Source organism: Bufo gargarizans, chromosome 2 (assembly GCF_014858855.1).
Source record: "Bufo gargarizans isolate SCDJY-AF-19 chromosome 2, ASM1485885v1, whole genome shotgun sequence".
In the NCBI taxonomy this organism is placed as follows: domain Eukaryota; kingdom Metazoa; phylum Chordata; class Amphibia; order Anura; family Bufonidae; genus Bufo; species Bufo gargarizans.
In genome coordinates, this window is record NC_058081.1 from 411,021,651 (window position 1) to 411,041,398 (window position 19,748).

General features: G+C 43.3%; 1 protein-coding gene across 1 annotated transcript in view; it reads right to left on the reverse strand.

Annotated features, from left to right (window-relative positions):
* The window catches only part of KCNIP1 (potassium voltage-gated channel interacting protein 1), a 528,645-nt gene that overhangs the window by 137,903 nt on the left and 370,994 nt on the right, over window positions 1-19,748 (reverse strand). Inside the window, exon 6 of the mRNA XM_044277299.1 lies at window positions 6,035-6,142. Coding sequence (XP_044133234.1) covers window positions 6,035-6,142 — 108 coding nt within the window. The remainder of the gene's footprint in view (window positions 1-6,034; window positions 6,143-19,748) is intronic.

Here is a 19,748-nt window from a genome sequence, read left to right on the forward strand (position 1 = left end):
CAGATTCCTGCGAGGGTGCAACCGCAACAGGCTTACCCGCCTGACACTGCTTTTTCCACATAGTCACATCCCCTTGCCAGAGTTCCTGGCCTCTGCAACTTATCACCTACCGACCCAGCAGGTAGCAACTTGTATCGGCTCACTGTCACGGGGTCTACTGGACCAATAAACACAGGAACATTCTTACCGCCTGACGTCGTAGATTCGGTAGTCTCGGGAGACGAAGATATTCCCAGCATGTCTCTACTAAGATCACCAGCCTTCTCTTGGTTCCCGGTATCCCGAACACCGGCAGACTCCTTACTGCAACCGTTTCCACAGGAAACAGCATGGCCTGGAGTCCCGACTTTTCCTGGACGGTCACTCCAGCCGCACTTTTTAGGACTCTGTGCATAGTCGCAGGTAATATAGGAACTCCAGAAAACTGCACTGTTCTCCATCTTCTTGTCTTCCTGATGGTTCCCCTTGGCAACGGCATACATCCGCTTTTTCACCAGAACTCTGACCGTAGAACAAGAAGTACTCTCCCCGTACCATATCTGCCAAAATAAGCGAAGATCCTTGCCCAGCATGAATTCTGGCCTCAGGGTCTCGCACTTTAATAGCTCCCACTGCATGGAGCCATAGTCCGTCACAAAGGTCAGTGACACCTTACTTTTTGTCTCTTGCACTCTTGTTATAAAGTTCAGAATTTCGGGCAGGACCCAAGATACTTGCTGGCAGGAGTTTGGTATAATCCCCGGTGGGATTTCCCAGATCACCAGTTTGCACCACAGAAAAAAAAAAGTCCAGATTATCACCAGCAGCAGATGCTCCAATGAACAAACAGGCTCCTGAGTTGTTGTTGCCTCTAGCAACCACGTTGCCTTTTACTTTTCAGCACGGACGCCTGCCTGTATCCTTCACCAATTGTGAGGGATTAGCTCTTTTTTGGGGGTCATTCTCACAATTATGTTCACAACAGCCGGAGGTTTATTTTCACAACAACAAAGCATAAATGAAGCAAAACAAACAGCTGCCCGTCTAGGCACTTGCTAATACAAAAACACAAGCCCTGACTCATCTAGATTGAGCGCTGTTCACATGTGGAAAATAAATGCGGCTTTCTCCAGCCATACAGTCCAGGTGATCCTTCAACACCTTTTTAGGGGATTGTGGCCCAGTAGTCCTCCCGACTCTGGCCTTGCAACCCTTGTTCCCAGGTGCTACAGCGGCCCACAATGTCCCGGCTAGCACCTAGCCCTGTGGCCCCTCAGCAAGATGAAAATGGAGATTTGATCAATTCCCTAAGGAAGATGATCAATTCACGGAAGAAGATGTTCCCTAAACAAAGTAAGTTATTTGATCATCAAATCCCTTATCTGTTTTAGTGAAAAGTTTAATATTTTTGATAATATAATAATAATATGAAATAATATTGTTTAGATATTAAAAGTATTTATTTAGTAAACCATGCATTAATAAATGAAGAGTAGGTAATACAACAATAGTCATTGAAACACAAATTATTAAAGAAAGTAACTGATTTGATCATCAAATCCTTTAACTGTTTTAATGAAAAGTTTAATATTTTTGATAATATAATAATATTAAATAATATTGTAAGAAATAGGTACTTAAGCAGATATTTTTAAAAACAAAAAGGATATTTTTTGTGAAATTTTAAACATTTTTAGTGAATGTAATTAATAAATAATAATGTTCATTCATTTTTATTAAAACATGTTGATTTGTGGCATCTCGAGTTACTTATTTTTACAGGCACATCTTTTTGTTTTACATTGTATTTTGGATTGTTTACAAGAACACTTCATAATTTCTTGACCTCCAAATAAGGTTAATTTTCCTGCAATCTCACACAGACTTAGGTTAGTTCTGGGAACTGTTTTGGTAAATGTTGTAGTAGCTATTTGAAGAACATCTCTAGGTAGCCAATCTTTTATAATTCCAATTGAGGTACCAATTTGGTATAAATTATTTTTTAGATCTAATACGATCCCCACAATGTTATTTCCATCTAATGGACCTCTAGCTACCTTAAAGGGACACTGACAGGCCCAATAAGCATAATTATCTCTCTCTCTCTCTCTCTCTCTATATATATATATATATATATATATATATATATATATGCACAGGTCTAATGTGTATTAAAAACATATAAGTATAACCCCTGTCCACCTTATAAATACATCAAACTCATTAATATTCACTTTGCTGGGCGGCTTCTGCTGTTCCCGACTTTCCGAGATCCCACAGCTTTCTACTGGGCATGCGCGGGATCTGTTGTAATTCCTACACTGTTCACCTGATTAGGATGTAAATACCCTAAAATTAAAGCTAACAATCTGCAGTTAAAGCACATCATGTTAGTTTCCTTTCAAATCCATTGTGGGGGTGTATAGAGCCACAAATTCTAGAATTGTGTCGATGTCCCAATATTTATGGACCTGACTGTAGCTGTATGATGGCTTATTTTTTTGCGGGACAAGTTGTACTTTCTAATGCCACCATTAATTATGGCATAACTGACCCATGTCCTTTATTTTCTGGGTCAGTATGATTATAACAATACTCCATATGTATAGGTTTTTTATGTCTAAATAGTGCAAAAATAAATTTAAACTTTGATAAAATTATTATTTTTTTTACCTCACCATATTCTCACCCCATAACTTGTTTTTATACTTATGTCTACTGAGCTGTTTAGGGGCTCAATTTTTTTTAGGACAATCTGCACTTTTAAAAAAAATAGAAGAAAACCTGCACTCCAATAATCTTTGCTGGTAAGGAATTTATTGGTCACTCATATTAGGGTGACGCATGTTTTGGCACTCACAGGTGCCTTTTTCAAACAGAAAGTGAGCAGCTCAGAGGACTCATACTAGCTGCTCACTTTCTGCTCACTTTCTGTTTCAAAAAGGCACCTGTGAGTGCCGAAACACGCGTCACCCTAATATGAGTGACCAATACATTCCTTACCAGCAAAGATTATTGAAGTGCCGGTTTTCTTCTATTTTTCTGATTTCCGGGATTACATCCACACGAACCGAGCACCCATCGACCAGCACGCAGTGCCGCCTGACTTTATCACACAGTAATGTGTAGTTTTTATTGATACCATTTTGGAGTGTGCGTGGATTTTTGATCACATTTTATTAAATTTTTGGCTGCAGTAGAATTTTTTTTATATTTTAAAAGTATGGACGTTTTTGGTCACAATGATACCATTATGTTTATATTTATTGTTATTTAGGTATTATTATTTTTTATTATACAGAAAGGGAGGTGATTTAAAGTTTTATATATTTTTATATATTTTTTACTTTTTTATTTTTTGTGATGATGTTCAAGCTCATATATGAGCCTATAAATAATGGTTTTTAACTTTTGTTTTTGTTCTATCAGGGATTTTTAAAATTAGATTTACATTCGAAATTGCTAATTTCGTATCCTGGCCTGCAATCTGGTGGCCCAAATAAGAATTACAGCATTAACAATATAAGCTTCATTAGCGAGGCATACAGTATTCAGCGCAACTACCGATGCACACATTGGCCGCATGGGGCATCAGTAGGAGCTTCTGGGTTTTTGCGCATTTAGATCCTGTGATCTCACTTGATCATGGCATCTAAAGCCTTTAATTAGCCGCAAGTCTCTGCTGTTTGAAACAGCAGAGATCTGCTAGCCATGGCAGGCACCATGTTTATGCAGCGTCCCACATATGTGTGTAAAAGGGACACTGTAAACATCTGCCTATTTATCTAAGGTATTTGCAATGTATGGTATTTCCTAATTATCAGGCTGGCAATGTCATTACACCCATTCGCCGTTAGGTGGTGCTAGCATCACATAGTATATATAGCTTGGGGTGTGTTAATAAAGTTGGTTGAAGTAAAGTAGTTAGTGTGAGAGAGGAAAGCAGGTGTATGGAGGAGAGAATCAGGCCTTATCCACCATGTAGCTGCAATTTCTTTCCTCCAGGACCTGATCAATCCTGGAGAGGAAAAACTAAGGGTACTTTCATACTAGTGGCAGGGGACTCCGGCAGTCGGGGGACACACGTGAACTAGCAGCAGTACGGATCCAACAGGTTGTTTACCCGCCGAAACAGCCTGCCGGGGTCCCCTGCCGCTAGTGTGAAACTAGCCTAAGAGTAGTTACAGCAGCTTAGCACTGGACAGTAAGTCTACGTTTAAATATGAGGCAAGCATAGTGAAGGTTAGAGCTGAGTCTGGCCTATGGACTTCACAAGCACAAGTGACCAAGAGTAACTTTCCAAGTTCCTGGACTCGACTGGATTAAAGGCCTTATTCACTAGAAGCCTTCCCGGATATAGTGAACCTGAATACCTCAGGAGAGCATCCTGCAAATAATGTTGCAGAGAGTTTGCCTGCTTCGAGGGAGAAACGCCCTTATTGGATAGCTGAAGATAAGTACAAAACAGCATATTTAGTACCAGAGTGCTATAGTTTGGACTAAGAATAATTACAGAAGTCTTGCCTGTAAAGTGTCAGCCTTAAAGAGAACTGCTCAACTGACAATTGCCTAAACCTGATAAAAGGAATACTATTGAAGCTATTTCTGAGTCATCACTCATGCCATACAAATGAACTGTATCTGTACTGACTACCTCAAGACAATTGATCCAGTAAATATTCAACTGTTTGATTACAACTGACTCCTCATGATTACTACTAATACTCTCAACATTTGCACCTCACGGTGCTGGCGTCCCGAACACAGGGGCCCAGCCACCAAAGCACTCTAAACACATACACCATCAAGGACACCTCAACTTCTATCTGGCTGGTGTTCCCTGCAATAGAGAGTGCCCCGGAGGATTTAGTGCTGTCTTCCCATCCACTGCACTGCCGGCCCAGGGAGGCTCTGCTAACCGTGAGTACAAACAACTACTACCCCCATCAGCCCACCGTATCCTCACGTGTTTGCCCTGCGGTACAGCTTGTTCCATTTATACATCGCTCCACCGGTTAAATGTGAAAATAATAATACCTTATGGCTGTTGGAATGCAGTGATGCAAATTGGTGGTCCAGACTAAGGTGTCATGCACACGGCCATTGTCAGCCGTGGCCCGCAAATAGCGGGTCCGCAGTATGCGGGCACCGGCCGTGTGCACCCCGTATCATGGATGCGGACCCATTCACTTGAATAGGTAATCCGGAGCTGCGGTGTGTAACGGAAGCACGTAACCCCACTAAAGCACTATGGTGTGCTTCTGTGGTGTTTCTGTCCGTGCCTCCGCACTGCAAAAAATTGTTCTATTTTTGTGCGGTGCGGATGGATCACGCACTCATTCAAGTTGAATGGGTCTGGAACCATCGCGGCTGCCGCATGGATGGGGCCCGTGCATTGGCAAATTGCGGTCCCCAATGCACGGAACGGGCACACAACGGCAGTGCGCATGAGGCCTAACTTATATTACCATTAACGCCACATAATTATTTGGTACATTTAATTTACTACACCTGGACATGGGTATTCATTAAATAATGATAACTGATAGAGCCCACTCCAAATGACATAACATATTAACACCAATTTCATACTGGGCCTGTCCTCTGATCAATTTCGCATCAGACTTGCCAAAGTATAGACAACCCTAGAAGTGCACTTCCATAGATGAGTCCTAAGGAATGCATTTTCCAAATATGGGGCCACTTATTAGAGTTTTCAACTGTACTGGTATCTTAGTGGCTCTGCATAAGCAACATGGCACCCATAAATCCAGCAAAATCCATGCTCCAAAAGCCAAATGGTGGCTCCTGTGTTCTCAGCACTAAAGTATGCTTAAAAATTTGGTTACATTCACATATGACATAGTTATATGAGATGTGTGTATTTGATGGCACAAGCTGGGCACAAAAGAGCGCACTGCAACCCTAGATAAATGACTTGAGGATTGTAGTGTCCAAAATGGCTCTGCAACTGTTGGCCAATGTATAAATCATCAAATTAGACTTCATGCGCATGGTGCTGTTTTACTCCTGAGAAATCCATTATAATATATACCTCTTTGTTGATGTATCCATCTTTGTTTAAGTCATACAGATTGAAAGTCCACCTCAGCTTTTCACGAATCGTTCCTCTTAACAAAATTGACAAAGCAGCTACAAAATCCTACAAGAAAAATACTTTAAATTAGTGGTGTGGTAACAGTCATGAGAGTCAGCAATTGTAAATCAGGTGTTCTCTCAATTCAAAAATGATAGAGATAAATATGTCTGCAGGCAATACTAACGATGGAAAATCTGCTAATCTAATATTAACCTAACTACCTAGAACTAAATCATTGCTGGCTACATGTATGAAACAGAATCTGAAAAGCCACATGAACCATTAAATTATTAAAAAACTATCATTTCAAATATCTTTATTGAATGAATACCGATAAAATGCATACAATTAGAAAGGTCAGTGAAGAAAAAGGAGGAAAATTTGGAAACTCTGTATCAGCGCTGTCAGCAGGAGTCTGGTACTAGGTAAGTATTGGTAAAAGCAGGAAGTCATTTATTTTCAGTCGATGCATTTCAAGGGCAGAGCGCCCCCTTCATTAGGACAGTAATACAGATGACATACATATACAGAGATTTTTTTTAATGATTTTTAGCGCGCAGGCCAAAAGGGGGAAAAACCTGGGCGTGTTTTTGCATAATCCTCTATGTTAGTAGTCCAATGGAGGAGTTTCTGTTGTGTGAGTAAGTGTTTGTAAACATAGAATCTATTGAGTTTGTTCTTATTTACATTCTGGTTCGGCGGTATGCTCGTATAATAGAGATCATGAGTGATCGTGTGTTTCTCTTGTTGCACAAAAGATTCTGCGGTCCGCTATGCGCAGGGGTTCATTAATGAATATTGGACTGGTATCATGATATTTCATGCTTATCTAAGGTAAGTTACAATGTTACATGGGGCCGTATAGGAAGTATCAAAGCTCCAGAGTTCAAGAGACGTTCTTGTTTCACCACGGCAGCACTAGTTTTTCTCCCTTAGGCTGGGGCTGGAGGCTCTCAGTTGTGAAGCTGGGTAAAGAATAGGCTCTATGTAGGAAAGGGAAACTGGGTACACCATTATATTATATTATATTATAATGGGAATATATGTTAATTCAAAAATTAATCTGAAACTGGGGCTGTCGGCTGTCAGATGGAGCCGGTGCCCAGAAGTTTTGACGCTGGGTGAAGGACAAGCTCTGTGTAGGAAAGGAAGCTGGGTGAGGTATCCGTACTATACTGGGAATATGTTCTAGTTCATAAATCAATCAGCATCAGTGGTTCAGGGGAGCCTACCTGCGCAAAGAAATAGCTGCTACAGGAGGTGGAATAGGGTGTAAAACATCAGTTTTCTTTGTACTATATAGGCAGGGGCGGATTAAGTGCATGATGGGCCCAGGGCTGTCTACCTACTCGGGCCCACCCTCCCCCCTCTATTTTAGTTTTAGTTTAGTTTTTTATATGAAGAGGCTGCGGTGCATCGTAAGCGCCACAGTCTCTTCCTAGGCGCAGCTCTGTCCCATATGGGTGATTGGGACTGAGCTGCAATACCAAGCACAGTGCTATCAAATGGACAGCGCTGTGCTTGGTAAGGAGCAAAGAGGCTGCAGTGCTCACTGGAATGTTGTGGTCTCCTCAAACAGCTGATTGGCTGTGGTGCCAGGAGTCTGACCCCCACCATCTCATAACTCTCTGAGTACAGATATCATAGATAATTACCTGCATCCCTATGTAACACCCCACATAACCCAGTGAATATAACACATAACACAGTGAACTATTGTGTTATGTGTGGTGTTGCATAGGACTGCATGGAACATCTACTACATTAACTGCACACAGAAAGTTATCACTGTTATCTGGGCTATTACATAGGACTGCAGGTAACAAAAAAAATTGTTCCCAAATTTAAAATACATATGATTATGATAAAAAAAAAAAAGACTTGGAAAAGAAGATGAGACACAGGTCACAGTAGTGAGCCAGGTCTACATATAGGGGAATACAGAATCACATACCTGTTACATCCAGTGACATCTCCTGTCATGTAGATCTTCTCTTTTCTCTTCTCCTCCGTTTGACCCAGACCGCCATAACTAATTCTTTCAGCCACATCTCGTCTCTACAGAGTTTGTTACACAGACACGTTTGAGTTCTCATAATTGGGGTAATTTATTAAACTGGTGTGAAGCAGAACTGGCTTAGGTGTCATATAGCAATCAATCAGATTCCACCTTCCATTTTCCAAAGGGGCTGTCAAAAATGAAAGGTGGAATCTGTTGCAATGGGTAACTAACCCAGTTCTACTTTACACCAGTTTGATAAATTACCCAAAAGGTCCCTATAGTGTGTACAGCAGTTATAAAGTCCCCTAGAGTGCCCCCAGTAATAATATTATCCTATATTGTGCTCCAGGTAATAATGCCTGTATAGTATCCCCAAAAATAATGTCCCCTAATAGAATTTCCCCCACATTACCCTATATAGTGATTTCCCCCACACTGCTCCATATAGTAACATTCTTCCACACTGCTCCATATAGTAAATTCTTCCACACTGCCCCATTAACCCCTTAAGGACCGAGGACGTACCGGTACGCCCTATTTCCCGAGTCCTTAAGGACCGAGGACGTACCGGTACGTCCTGACTTAAAATCAGAATTCCGGCGCCGCGGGGGTTAATCGAAACGGGATTTCGGCTGAAATCATTCAGCCGGCATCCCGTAACAACGCAGGGGGGGGTCATTGGACCCCCCCGTATCGGCGATCGCAGAAAACCGCAGGTCAATTCAGACCTGCGGTTTTCTGCGTTTCCGGTCCATTCGGGTGTCCTGTGACCCGATGAACCGGAAAAAGACTGCGATCGGTGGCGTAATTTTACACCACCAATCGCAGTCCGAGGATTTGCAGAGGCGGAGCTGGCCCTGGTGCTGAACGCCGCTGTCCAGGGTGCTGATTGGTGCAGGGGAGAGAGGCGCGAGATTCAAACTTCCTGCGCTCCTCTCTCCCCTCCTCTTCCTGTCCAGCACCCTGACCGTGCAGCATCGTCCAGCACCAGCTCCTGTGTCCCCCTAAATCGGCATCCATCACCCTCCTGCACCCATCGCCACCCAGGTAGGTTAGGGTCAGTGAGGGAGAGGCACCTTTAGGCAGGGATAGAAGGGAAAAGTTAGAAAAAAAAAAAAAAAAAAAAACACATTTATTCCAAACTTTTTTTTCAACTTTCAGACCCCAGACGCCCCCTGCCACTTGCCACCCCCCGCATCCCCCCCACCACCAGCCCCCCCCCCACCCACCACCCCCTCCCCCACCCACCAACCCCCTCCCCCCACCACCAGACCCTTCCCCCACCACCACTTTTTTTTTTTTCTGCGTGCGCTGACTGGCCGGCACTTTTTAGCGTCCGTCCACTGTTAGCGCATCGCCCGCCCCACCACCCCACCGACCGCTGATCAGCGTTGAACCGCAGATCAGCAAGTTTGAACATTTTTATTTATTTTTTTCCTAACACTTGCCCATTTTTTTTGCCTGGACTTTTTAGTACGTGAACACCCGTGCCCCCACACACACGCACATAGAATAAAGGTTTACACGCACGCACATACACACGCACACACACACACCCATGGCCCGCCGGGTGTTCTCGGCCGAGGAGGCATATGCCCAGATTGCCTCCGACTCTGAGAGCCCCAGTGAGGATGAGGATGACCCCACGTTCCTTTTGTCATCCGCATCCTCCTCATCATCATCGGATGACGATGAGCCACCAAGGCAGCGGAGACGCCGCCAGGCGGAGCCAGGGGCCACACATGCTAGGGATCCTGTGGCCCACCCTAGTACGAGCCGCCCTGGGGTTCGTACTGGTTTCCCGGCCCACCAAATAAGTTCACCGGAGCCCCCTGCCGATGAACTTAGCTGGTGTCCCCCAGTGGACTTTGAGCCTGAGATTCCGGATTTCGCTGGCAATCCTGGAATCCAGATTCCCACAGTGGGGTTTACTGAAATAGACTTTTTTAGTTTTTTTTTCAGTAACCCACTGGTGAATTTGATGGTGGAGCAGACGAATCTGTACGCCCAACAGTTCGTCGCTCAAAACCCAGGCTCAGTTTTGGCTAGACCAGGTGGCTGGACGCCGGTCAGTGCAGCCGAGATGAGGACATTTTGGGGCCTCGTGCTGCATATGGGTCTAGTCCAAAAACCCAGTGTCAGGCAATACTGGAGTGGGGACGTCCTGTACCAGACCCCACTGTACAGTATGGTCATGACACGTCACCGGTTTGAGGCCATCCGGAAATGTCTGCATTATTCCGATAATGCAGCATGTCCACCCCGAGGTGATCCTGCCTATGACCGGCTGTACAAGATACGGCCGGTCATCGATCACTTTGGGGCCACATTTCAGCAGGCCTACGTACCTGGAAGGGAGGTCGCGGTTGATGAGTCTCTCGTTGCGTTCAAGGGGAGACTCAGTTTCCGCCAATACATTCCCACAAAGCGGGCGAGGTATGGCGTGAAGCTATACAAAATTTGTGAGAGTACCTCAGGGTACACTTACAAATTTCGTGTGTACGAGGGGCGAGATTCCCGGATTCAACCACCAGAATGTCCCCCCACTCTGGGTGTTACCGGGAAACTCGTGTGGGACCTTATGTACCCACTGCTGGATAAGGGTTACCACTTGTACGTGGACAACTTTTATACCAGCATTCCCTTGTTCAGGTCCCTTGCCGCCAGATCCACGTTCGCTTGTGGGACCGTGCGGAAAAATCAACGCGGCCTCCCTGCCTACCCCCTCCAGGTACCTATCCCCAGGGGTGAGACCCGTGCACTTACCAGTGGAAACCTGTTGCTGGTCAGGTATAAGGACAAGAGGGATGTCCTTATGCTGTCCACAATCCACGGTAACAGCACCACCCCAGTCCCTGTGCGAGGTACCGCGGCAACGGTCCTCAAGCCCGATTGTATCGTCGACTACAATCGGTATATGGGAGGAGTTGATCTCTCTGATCAAGTCCTCACGCCATATAACGCCATGCGCAAAACCCGGGCATGGTACAAAAAAGTTGCGGTCTACATGGTGCAGGTTGCCATGTACAACTCTTTTGTACTATCCCGAAGCGCTGGCAGCACAGGGACATTCCTCCAATTCTATGAGGCAGTCCTCAAAGACCTGATCTTTTCGGACCGGGAAAGAGCAGGCCGGAGTACCTCGGGAACTGGAGGCGCCCGGATCGTCCCTGGCCAACACTTTCCAGGTGTGGTCCCCCATACTGGAAAGAAGGGACGAACCCAAAAAAAGTGCAGAGTGTGTCACAAGAGGGGGATACGGAAGGACACCACAACTCAATGTGACACGTGCCCCGATCATCCGGGCCTCTGCATTATCGATTGCTTCAGGGAGTATCACACTTCCATGGAGTACTAAATTTTTATAATCCCCAACAGTTCACTAGAGAACATAAAACACTATGGCTCTCAGACTTTGGAGACACGAAAACAATTTTTCTTTCCCCAAAAAATATTAGTTTTAGTGCAGGCATCCTCAAACTGCGGCCCTCCAGATGTTGTAAAACTATAACTCCCAGCATGCCCAGACAACTTACAGCCATCATCAGGGCATGGTGGGAATTGTAGTTTTACAACATCTGGAGGGCCGCAGTTTTAGGATGCCTGCTTAGTGTCTCCAAAGTCTGAGAGCCATACATATTGGGCATCGTCGCGTGCGTAAAAGTCGTCGCTATAAAAATAACTTTTTACCAAACGCCTCGGATGAACGGTGTTAAAAATATAAAATAAAAACGGTGCCAAAACACCTATTTTTGGGCAAAATTTAATTTAAATCCATTTTGCCGGTAATAAAGCAAGGGTTAACAGCCAAACAAAACTAAACATTTATTGCCCCAATTCTGTAGTTTGCAGAAACACCCCATATGTGGTCGTAAATGGCTATATAGCCGCACGGCAGGGCATAGAACGAAGGGAACTCCATACGGTTTCTGGAAGGCAGATTTTGATGGACAGTTTTTTTTTTTACACCATGTCCCATTAGAAGCCCCCCCTGATGTAGCCTAGACTAGAAACTCCAAAAAAGTAACCCCATCTAAGAAACTACACCCCTCAAGGTATTCAAAAATTACTTTACAAACTATGTTAACCCTTTAGGTGTTCCACAAAACTAAATAGCGAATGTAGAAACAATTTTAGAATTAAATTTTTTTGTTACATTGCCTCAAAAAAGAGTAATATAGAGCAACCAAAAATCTAATTTACCCCAAAAATTGTCCCAAAACAACAACCACCTTATCCCGTAGTTTCCTAGATGGGGTCACTTTTATGGAGTTTCTACTCTAGGGGTGCATCAGGGGGCTTGAAAGGGTACATGGTGTAAATAAACCAGTCCAGCAAAATCTGCCTTCCAAAAACCGTATGGCGTTCCCCTTCTTCTATGTCCTGCCGTTTAGCCAAACAGTAGTTTACGACCACATTTGGGGTGTTTTTGCAAACTACAGAATCAGGGCAACCCATTTTGAGTTTTGTTTGGCAGTTAACCCTTGTTTTACTCCTGGAAAAAACTGATTATATTGGAAAATTTTCCAAAAAATAGAAATTTCTAAATTGTTTCTCCATCTGCCATTAACTCTTGTGGAACAGCTAAAGGGTTAACAAAGTTTGTAAACCCAGTTTTGAATACCTTGAGGGGTGTACTTTCTTAGATGGAGTCACTTTTTTGAAATTTCTATTCTAGGGGTGCAACAGGGGGCTTCAAATGGGACATGGTATAAACAAAACCAGTCCTGCAAAATCTGCCTTCCAAAACCCATATGGTGTTCCCCTCCTTCTATGTGCTACCGTTCTGCCAAACAGTAGTTTACGACCACATATGGCGTGTTTTTGCAAACTACAGAATCAGGGCAACCCATTTTGAGTGTTGTTTGGCAGTTAACCCTTGTTTTACTCCTGGAAAAAATTGATTATATTGGAAAATTTTCCAAAAAATAGAAATTTCAAAATTGTTTCTCCATCTGCCATTAACTCTTGTGGAACACCTAAAGGGTTAACAAAGTTTGTAAACCCAGTTTTGAATACCTTGAGGGGTGTACTTTCTTAGATGGAGTCACTTTTTTGAAATTTCTATTCTAGGGGTGCAACAGGGGGCTTCAAATGGGACATGGTATAAACAAAACCAGTCCAGCAAAATCTGCCTTCCAAAACCCATATGGTGTTCCCCTCCTTCTATGTGCTCCCGTTCGGCCAAATAGTAGTTTACGACCACATATGGGGTGTTTCTGTAAACTACAGAATCAGGGCAACCCATTTTGAGTGTTGTTTGGCAGTTAACCCTTGTTTTACTCCTGGAAAAAATTGATTATATTGGAAAATTTTCCAAAAAATAGAAATTTCAAAATTGTTTCTCCATCTGCCATTAACTCTTGTGGAACACCTAAAGGGTTAACAAAGTTTGTAAACCCAGTTTTGAATACCTTGAGGGGTGTACTTTCTTAGATGGAGTCACTTTTTTGAAATTTCTATTCTAGGGGTGCAACAGGGGGCTTCAAATGGGACATGGTATAAACAAAACCAGTCCTGCAAAATCTGCCTTCCAAAACCCATATGGTGTTCCCCTCCTTCTATGTGCTACCGTTCGGCCAAACAGTAGTTTACGACCACATATGGGGTGTTTCTGCAAACTACAGAATCAGGGCAACCCATTTTGAGTGTTGTTTGGCAGTTAACCCTTGTTTTACTCCTGGAAAAAATTGATTATATTGGAAAATTTTCCAAAAAATAGAAATTTCAAAATTGTTTCTCCATCTGCCATCAACTCTTGTGGAAGACCTAAAGGGTTAATAAAGTTTGAAAAAACAGTTTTGAATACCTTGAGGGGTGTAGTTTCTAGAATGGGGTCATTTTTGGGAGGTTTCTATTATCTAAGCCTCACAATATGACTGCAAACCTGAACTGGTCCATAAAAAGTGGGATTTTGAAGATTTCTCAAAAATTTCAAAATTTGCTTCTAAACTTCTAAGCCTTGTAACATCCCCAAAAAATAAAATATCATTCCCAAAATGCTACAAACATGAAGTAGACATATGGGGAATGTAAAGTCATCACAATTTTTGGGGGTATTACTATGTATTACAGAAGTAGAGAAACTGAAACTTTGAAATTTGCTAATTTTTCAAAATTTTTGGTAAACTTTTTTGACCCAATTTTAGCAGTGTCATGAAGTACAATATGTGACGAAAAAACAATCTCAGAACGGCCTGGGTAAGTCGAAGCGTTTTAAAGTTATGAGCACTTAAAGTGACACTGGTCAGATTTGCAAAAAATGGCCTGGTCCTTAAGGTGAAAATGAGCCTGGTCCTTAAGGGGTTAAGTAATTTGCCCCCACACTGCCATCCATTAAGTAATTTGCCCCCACATTGCCCTTCATTAAGTAATTTTCCCCCACAGTATTAATTTATTCACACTGCCCCCACAGTATTAATTGTCCCCCACATTGCCCCCACAGTATTTATTTCCCCCACACTAGTAATTTGCCCCCTCGTAGTAGTTTTCCCCCCACTGTCCTTTCAGTAATATTCTCCTGTGCCCCCCAGTAATGTCCCCTAAAGTTGGCACACAAAAAAATAAAAGCTAATACTTACCTGTGTCCCAGTCGGCGCTTACTCGTAAATGCTGCACGTCAGTGTGCTGCGACCTGGCACAGGCGTGCGATGACGTCATCACGCCTGCCTGCTCCAGGATTTTACTACTCGTAAATGCTGAACGTCAGTGGGCTGCGTCCTGGCACAGGCGTGCGATGACTTCATCATGCCTGCCTGCTCCAGGATTTTACTACCACCTAGGCTTCAGGCCTACTAGGCCTGAAGCCTATAGTGGTTATCAGGAGGCAGGGAACTATGTGCTCCCATGCCCCGCCGCAGTTTGTGGGTGTTTGGGTCGGCGTTGGGCCCCCCCAGCGATGCCGGGCTCCGGGCTACAGACCCAAACTCCCCAATTATATTCCGCCACTGTATATAGGGTTCACCTAAGTATTGTGTTGAAATATGGGGCGCATTTATTTGGGGCATATCTCAAATACCCTATTGTTATAAAATAATTAATAGAGAAGGTGGGGAATGCAAAAAGAAGACATAATAAATAATAATAAAAAATAATGAATATAAATAGTAAATATAAATAATAAATTAATAATGAAAGGTCTGTATATATTGGTATGTTTTGGTGTGTTATTTGGATATATTTTGGGCTACTAGAAGGTTCAAGTATTGTGGGACCATTCATATTTCAATAGAGATAATTTTATAGTTATTATTGTGGTTATAATTTCATATCTAGTTATCTTCAAATAACAAATAGTATCACAGTAATTATTTCATATTATATTATTATTTTTATTTATTATTAAAGCGCCATTCATTCCATAGCGCTGTACATATGAACAGGGGTATACATATATAGGGGTAGATTATCTTCAAAAATTATAATAAAAACATAGTATGATTAGCCCAGGTTAAAAAGATATATTAAAATATACATTAAAAGATGATTTCACTAATCTCATTTGTAGATCCAGTATACGGTACCTCACATTTTTGGAGGTTGCTGAATCTATTAAATGGGTTTTCAGGTATGTAGTGTGAGGGATTAGCTCTATCTCTGGGAGTTTCGGCCGCAGATATCTATCTGAAAACCGTGTAGCAGTCCAAACAGTGCATTTATTTTGGCACACCAGCAATACAGAACAACTAAACAATCAGGCTTGTACATACAGGGGTCGCAGTTGCAACGGGGCTGGCACTCCAGGGGGCCCGGCCGCCTGTGGACCCCTGGCCCCTGCAGTAGTGCTGTATGTACCCAGGGCTCAGTATTCCTGGATTCTGCACGGCTCGCCCCTTACCCTCCCCGCCCGGCGCTTCACTGTCCTGAGCGCATACAGCGTAAGGACGTAGTGCGCGCACTATGACTTGACGCTGCGCCCGGCCTGGAAGACAGAAGAGCGAGCATGACTTCTGCCGGAGAGGAAGAGTAGCCGCGGCCCGCGGTGCAGAGCAGGTAAGTATGTTAGGGACGATGATCAGGGGAACTGCTGCGGGACCCACACTGATCCCCAAACTGACTGCAGTGGAGGGGAGGTGTTTGGTCAGATTGCCCCTGGTCTAATGATTTGGTTTTGGCTAAGTCCCAAAGATGCGGCAATAATCATGGGGTTACTTGTGGGGGCCAAAGAACAAAGGAGAAGAGGCAGCACCAAATGCACACCTCTGCGGTGGGGAAAATGGAGCATGGGATGAAGGCTGAGCACCAGGGGGCACAGACCGCTCCGCCCACTGACACGATTTACCTGGCCACGGACGTGGTATCACCTCCTTATCTGGACACAGTGGGCACTATGTAGCAGTATTTATCTGGGCACAGTATGACTCTGTCAGTGGGCACTATAAAGCAATATTTATCTGGGCGCAGTATGACCCTGTCAGTGGGCACTATATAGCAGTATTTATCTGGATCCAGTATGACCCTGTCAGTGGGCACTATATGGCAGTATTTATCTGGATCCAGTATGACCCTGTCAGTGGGCACTATATAGCAGTATTTATCTGGATGCAGTATGACCCTGTCAGTGGGCACAGCAAGCAGTAGTGGGGGGGGGGGGGTTGGAGGCAAGTTGGGGGGGCGGAGGTGGGTCGGGGGGGCAGCGACAGGGAGGGGGCCCCTTGGATCAGTTTTGCACCGGGGCCCCATGGATTGTGTGTACGCCACTGGAAACAATAAACAAACACCTGCCCGGCTGGGCTTTAACTAAACTTACGATACTGGGAAGGACTGGAGAAGATCCAGCGGTCATGGTCCATATCGTAACCAATGACAAAGTTAGAGGTAGGTGGAGAGTCCTTAAAAATGATTTCAGGGATTTATTTCAAAAGCTTAGAGCAAGCACATCAAAAGGTAGCATTTTCCGAAATACTGCCTGCACCACGGGCCACACAAGAAAGGCAGCAGGAGATTAGGGAGATTAACAAGTGGCTCAAGAACTGGTGTAGGAAGGAGAACTGGGCCAACTTCTCTATCGGCTACAGGCTCTATAGTAGGGGTGGGCTGTACCTCAATGGGGAAGGAGTGTTTAAACTAGGGACTGGGGGGAGGGAAATTACATTATAGGACGGGAAGATAGTGCAGATAGAGACCGGGGGGCAAGGTAGTAGGACTGGGGGAGGAATGGAAGGAGGGACTAGAACAGTTCAGAAGGAAAGGTGTCGGGTAAAAAATATACCTAAAGCTCTCAAATGTATGTATACTAATGCCAGAAGCCTGAACTAATAAAACTGGGGAACTGGAATTAGTGATGTGTGAGGAGGACTATGACATAGTGGGAATAATGGAAACATGGCTAGATGATAGCTATGACTGGGCAGTTAATGTACAAGGTTACAGTCTGTTTAGAAAGGATCGTCAAAACAGGAGAGGGTGGGGGGTCTGCCTTTATGTAAAGTCCTGTCTAAAGCCCACACTCCGGGAATATATAAGTGAGGGACATGAACATGTGGAGTCACTGTAGGTAGAGATACATGGAGCTAAAAAGAATAATAAATTACTAAAAGGAGTTTACTATAAACCACCTAATATACCAAAGTCCACAGAAAATCTACTACTAAACGAGATAGACAAGGCGGCAAATCATAATGAGGTGGTTATTATGGGGGACTTTAACTACCCAGATATAAACTGGGAAACTGAAACTTGTTTATCTCATAAAGGAAACAGGTTTTTGGCAATAACCAAAGACAATTACCTCTCCCAACTGGTTCAGGACCCGACTAGAGGGATGGCCATACTAGACTTAGTATTAACCAATAGGCCCGACAGAACAACAGACGTGCAGGTTGTGGGACACCTGGGAAATAGTGACCATAAAGTAATAACCTTCCAATTATCATTCAAAAGAGTGTTTCTACAGGGAGGAACAAAAATACCAAACTTCAAAAAAGCTAAATTTAGCCAACTAAGAGAGGCCATAGGCCTAACTAACTGGGACAAAGTCCTCAAAAATAAAAATGCAGCCACAAAATGTGACATCTTTAAAAGCATCCTAAAATCTCATTGTGAGAGGTACATACCGTGTGGATATAAAAGGTTAAGGAACAAAAAGAAACCCATGTAAATAAATAGAACTGTAAAGAAAGCAATAAATGACAAAAAGAAAACATAAATCACTAAAAGAGGAGGGTGGCACAAAAGCACTGAAAAACTATAAGGAAAAAAATAGAACATGTAAAAAACAAATAAAAGTGGCCAAACTAGAGACTGAGAGATTTATTGCCAAATAGAGTAAAACTAACATTAAAATGTTCTCCAATTATATAAAAATTATTATTATTTTTTTTTTTTATCATATTTTATTTATAATGCAAAAATACATATCCACATAACATTTATAATATTATAAAGTCTAAGATCGTCCCCAACCCACCCCACCTATCCCCCCCCCTCCCAACCTTGCAGGAAAAAAGAAAAAAATATAATAAAAAGAAAAATTCCAAATTAATTAAACCATATCCCAGTCTTCCCACAGTTTACCCCATTTTAAATAGGATCCTCTTTATTTATACAGAATCCTCTCATAGCTTTTCACTTTCTCGACCAAGGACAGCCAGTTACTGCAATCTGGAGCGGAGGAGCTAAACCATAGTCTGGAGACAAGAAGCCTGGCCAAGAACATAACCTTAATCAATAATTGACGTTTTATGGGCTGATAATTAACCTCCGATAAGTCTCCCAAGACCCATATCCTGGGAGACAGAGGAACAACAATGTTAAGTTTACGAGCCAAGGTGGTCTGGACCGATCTCCAGTAGCTACCCACCATTGGGCAGTCCCAAAACAGGTGTAAGTGGTCTGCCTCGGAGTCGCCACAACGTGGGCAATCGGAGGAAGCTCTAAGTCCTCTTCTATATAACCACATAGGTGTCACGTATATTTTGTGCAAAATGTTAAATTGTACAACAGTGTGATTGAAATTATGTGAAACATGTTTTAAACTTTCCCCTATGTTCTCCCAATCTGGGGGACCCACCTCTAAGAGTAACGAAGACCAGGACCTCTGTCCTGGTGAAAGAAGACCCAAGAAAAAATGTTTCATTAAGTGTCTATAGCAATGTGATATTTTAATTTTCGTGACAGCTTTCTTAGTAATTAAATCGTGTAAGAATTCAGGAGTATCTATAAGAAAAAGGTGACGATTCAGAGTGCTAGAAAGTGCAGACCTCAATTGGAAATATGCGTACCAAGCCACCTCACCCAAATTTGCCCTTTGCCCTAATTCCATCGAAGACAGAATTTGTCCACCACTAACCACCTGATGTAAGTACTCAACATTCTTAGTCCTCCAATACTGGCAGCAATTCAAGTCCCCTAAGTTCAAAAGCTTTGGATTATGCCACAATGGGGTGCAAATAAGTGATGCCTTAACTCCACACCAGCTCCTAATAACCCGCCAGGTCTTTATAGCCATTCTGCAGAAGAGTGTATACCCGGTCTGTATATTTGATAGGTAGTCGGACTCCAATACAGTAAAGAAATCCGTAAAACCTGAGTCTTTCACCACTTTACTGCAAAAACGGCTAATTTCCCAGTCGTTAAAAAGGCAGAGTTGAGAGGCCATAAAATAACCCCTAAAATAGGGGAGGTTAAGGCCTCCCTGGTTATAAGGCATGGAGAAATAAAGCGCCT